The 4,290-nt window shown below is 46.9% G+C and overlaps 1 protein-coding gene across 1 annotated transcript in view; it reads right to left on the bottom strand.

The window, feature by feature from the left end:
• Window positions 1-3,952, bottom strand: part of RIPPLY3 (ripply transcriptional repressor 3) — a 30,364-nt gene extending 26,412 nt beyond the window's left edge. The window contains exons 1-2 of the mRNA XM_006886782.1: window positions 3,849-3,952; window positions 2,511-2,577 (exon numbers count right to left, since the gene is read on the bottom strand). Of these exons, the coding sequence (XP_006886844.1) occupies window positions 2,511-2,577; window positions 3,849-3,952 (171 nt within the window). The remainder of the gene's footprint in view (window positions 1-2,510; window positions 2,578-3,848) is intronic.
• Between the last annotated feature and the right edge of the window lie 338 nt (window positions 3,953-4,290).

The raw sequence follows: 4,290 nt of genomic DNA on the forward strand, positions 1-4,290 counted from the left end.
ACGTGGTTCAAATCCACCAGATGCTCTGCTGGAGAAGGAGGGGGCAATCTCCTCCTGTACCAGTCAGATCTGATTTGACAGTATACATAAAAATAATACAATAAAAATTTAAAAAAATATTGCTTAGTCATGTGCTAGCCTAGTCTATGATTAAATGAAAATCAGTAGGATCTGTAATTTGTACCAAAATATGAAGAAGAGAACGGAAATTTAAAAAAAAAAAAAAAAAGTGAGCCGGAATGTATATAAGACAAAACAAACTCACTGCCATGGAGTCAATTGTGACTTATGGGCAGAATTTTGATGATTCCTCTGTTCGAGTCGGACTGCTCCATAGAGTTTTCTTCTTGGCTATAATCAACAAAGCATATTGCAAGGTTTTTCTTGGAGCCCTAGGTGGATGTGAACTGCCTATGTTTAGGTTGGTAGTCAATCACAAATCGATTGTACTACCCAGAAAAGCACTGTTTAAGATGTGTTGTGTGCTTGTTATTAGGACTAAGGGAACAGACACTAGCAGAGACAGCAAGGGCCTTGCCTCATGTGCTAAGGCTAAGGTGTGGGCAGTCTGGAAGCCGTGATGACAGGCCCTGCAGAATAAACAGGCCTAACTTCTTCCAGGAAATCACCTCCCTTGCAGAGCTGGCAAGTGGCCTGGAGGGAAATATAACAGAGGTCATATGATCATTATTTTTCCCAGGTGAGGAAGAAAGACAACTCCCCAGGGGTGCCAGCATACCAAGTGTGTGAGGATAAAGCGTGAGGTGACCTGACTGATTGGGGCACAGGGCCTTTGGACCTTCTTTCAAATTCAAATGCTATCCAAATTTTGATCTCACAGATAGATAATCCTAGTGTAGGTCAGTAAGTAGTAGTTGTCTCCAGAAATAAACAAGGCTGAAGAAGTCCTCATGGTTATACTCTGTGAGGCATTTGGATGCCAACTAAAAGTTGTGATCTACTGGCCATGTGTTGGTTAAGACTGACAGGTTTGGAAACCCAATAGATGGCCATGAGTCAGAAATGATGTATCAGTAGACTGGACTTTGGGCTCTGGGTAGGAAGAGTACTCCTACTTTGTGGGAAGAGATTGCTGTTGAGCAAGAAGTATCCCCCCATGGAAAATGCTTTGGGGTTCCTATGTGGTTACCCCATGTTGACAGTTGGTCAGGTAGTTCTGCTCCTCAAAAGGCTGCTGGAGGAGCGGGGAGATGGCTCCACTGTCCCAAAGAACCCCTGCCTTCCTCCTCACAAAATCTGTGAACACACTTTATCCCATTTTCCACGCAGACAAGAAACTAGGAAATGTTAGACTGCAGCCTAATATTTTTATGTAAGTGACAGTTTTCCTCACAGATGGCCTTGTCATCATAGTAGGCAAGGATATGGAGGAAGTCTTGCCTATGGTGGAAGTCGTACTATAGCTTTTATTTTTATTCTTACAAACAACTGAGATGTTTCACATACATTTCATTGAAAAGAATACTAGATTATTTATGAACTTCTAGATTCCCTATTTCCATCTTCCCCTCACACTCCTTTTAAATCTCATACTTAAGAACTTAAGTTTAAATGGAAAAAAAATAATTTACATTATTTAGATATTGCATGTAAAAATAACTGAGGAAAAAGAAATTAAAATTTTGTTAATTCAGTGTAGTTCCATTGACCTCATTCTTTAAAACACATGATAAAAGCTATATTTAAAAGCCTCACTCGCACATTAATTTATTAAGTAGGCAAAATACAGTGACGGTCTGCTCTCCTGTACCAGCATTTTCTTACCATGCTATCAATAATTAAACCATAGGTCACATGTGTTACGTGAACTAAACAGTCTTTCCCAGATGAATCATTCTGAAATTTTCAACTCATCCATTTATTTTTCAAAATACAACAAAGGAAATGCAAATGCTGTGAAAGCAAATCGTTACCCCAGAATAAAGCGACTGTGTTAGCAATACAGACTAACAAAATAGCAGGGGTGATTAATCTTCACTCACAAAGCTCTGGACTTGAGTGTATTTGCTCAGACAACATGATCCATCCCTGGAGCACTTGCAGACAGCGCCAAGAGTCTTCAGATATGGCTAGACGACTGGGGGCTTTTTAACATGCACTTTCTGGGCACCAAGACAGGCTCTGCTCTTATTTGCACACCAAACTGACATTAATGGTGTACTGAGCTTTTCTTAAAGGTGGGGACAAGGAGCAGCCACGACCTCCATGCCCCATCAACCTGCTGGTTTGCGGGAGAAAACCCAACATGGAAGAAATCCTTTCTATTTCACCTGGAAATAGTTTGTTTCTTTTCCAGAAAGAATAAGCAGCTAGGAAGCCAGTTTTTATGTAACTCAGGTGTGATTAACATCAGGCTCCTACTCCCAGGCCCCAGGCACTCTTGAGTTCCCTGACCCAGTGGGTGCAGGAGGCATGATCGTTTTTTGCAATAGTTCTTGACCATGTATGACAAACAGCCTGGAGTGGTTGCTATCTCAATGCCAGCTTACCTGTCTTGCAGTTCTCATCAGTTCAGCATCTCCAGATGTGCAGCTCCAAGGTCTCCAGGGTGTGGAGCTAGGAGGCAAGGAGCATGAGAGCTGTGTTTTTCCTGCTGGTGTGTTTCAGAATCATATCACAAGAGTTATCATTCTGATCATTTCTAGTATCTGCCTAAAAATGAATCATTGAGCCTCAGGCCTGTGTGGAAAGCAGAACCACCTGTTGTTTTCTATCCTCGGCACATTCCCAACACACTGCCTTCATTCTGTTTTGAGAATAACTCCCGAATCTGACACGGTTATCAGGGCACACACTGTTGGAAACATTTCTCTCAACTCAGAATTCCTCGCTGTAGCTGGCAGTGGGGGCGGGGCTACTCTGTCACTGCAAATTTCGACCACACCTCTTCAGTTATTGAAGATCGTGATTCTATAAAGTTCTATGACTGCGAGCAAGGGGGGATCTGTTTCTCTTCCCTGGCTGCCTGGCGCATTCAACCCTTTCAAAAGGTCTAACTGACGTCGCACACTCCCCACTTCCCCGTTCTACTGAATTTCTCTAAACTCTAACAGTGCGCTCTAGTGGCTTCTGGTTGTTGTTACTGCGTACTCTTTAGTGGGAACTGACTCTCAGCTGACCCTCTAGCGGGTTTTCAGAAGCAGTAAGTCGCACAGGAGGAGAATGCCCATCCTTCTCCCACGGAGCGGCTGGGGGATTTGAACCTAATGCCTTCCATTTGGCAGGGCAGCTCTTCCCACTCGGTCACCAGCTGATGGCTTAGTGGTGACGTGTTGCGCTGCCAACCCAAAAGTACGCAGTTCGAGTATACTTGCTGTTCCACAGAGAAAGATGGGCTTGTATGAGCACCTGCCTCTAAAAACCCACGGGAGAGTCAACTAGGGGTCAGTTTTGACAGGACGGTACATATCAACAACAACTACTGCATTTTAAAAGGCTGGTGGTTGGAGCAGTGAAAGCCAACCCTCCAGAACAAGTTCTGGTGAAAGTCAACCTAGGTCCCTTGCAAAACTTACTTTGGGATGCTGGAATTTGGTGTTTGCTTTCCGGGCTGGATGAATTTCGTATCTATAAAAGTGAAGTGTTGACCCATCTTGCCAAGTCCTGCCCAAGCTGAGGCTCCGTGTGGGGTCACTAGGACTCTGTGTCCCCTCCGTCTTTTAACTAAGGATTTGACTTGGCATCGCGATGGGACTGGATGTGGAGCGCGGCGGCGGCCGGCTCAGCCGGAGCCCTAGGCTCGCAGCGACCCCAGCACCCCTGTTTGCTGCTCTGTTGTGCACCGACTACCGCATGCCTCTCTACCCGGGTCCTGGGGATGCCCTCACCTCTGTGGTCCAGCCGGCGGCGGAGGCCTTCCAGGACCGTCCTCGGGACAGTGAAAGCCGCGTCCGCGCGCCTCCGGAGCCCCGGCCGCAGCCTCGGGTCGCATGGTGCGCGCAGGGCCCGCGCTCCTCCAGAAGCTCCAGCGAATACCGCACCTTCTCGCTCCGGGCCAGGGAGCACACCTACCCCAGAGCTCCGCTCCAGGTTTAAAGCGGGGACGGGGAGGGCTCTCGGGAATGGGGGAAGGGGCGGGGAGGGGACAGAAGAACAGGGGGAGGATAAGGAAGCCCGGAACTGGAAGGGACAAACAGGAGTAGGGACGCCGCAGATGGGGGCGAATGAGGGTATTAGGGGCCCCCAGGGCAGGGTTGGGGATGGGACACGGGAAATCAGAGAGGGAATCTCTCATGGAGTGGAGAAGCTCAGGGCGGGAACGGCAGGAAA

The sequence above is a fragment of the Elephantulus edwardii genome, unplaced genomic scaffold, assembly GCF_000299155.1.
Source record: "Elephantulus edwardii isolate Elephantulus edwardi_28Jun2011 unplaced genomic scaffold, EleEdw1.0 scaffold00051, whole genome shotgun sequence".
NCBI classification, from domain to species: Eukaryota; Metazoa; Chordata; class Mammalia; order Macroscelidea; family Macroscelididae; genus Elephantulus; species Elephantulus edwardii.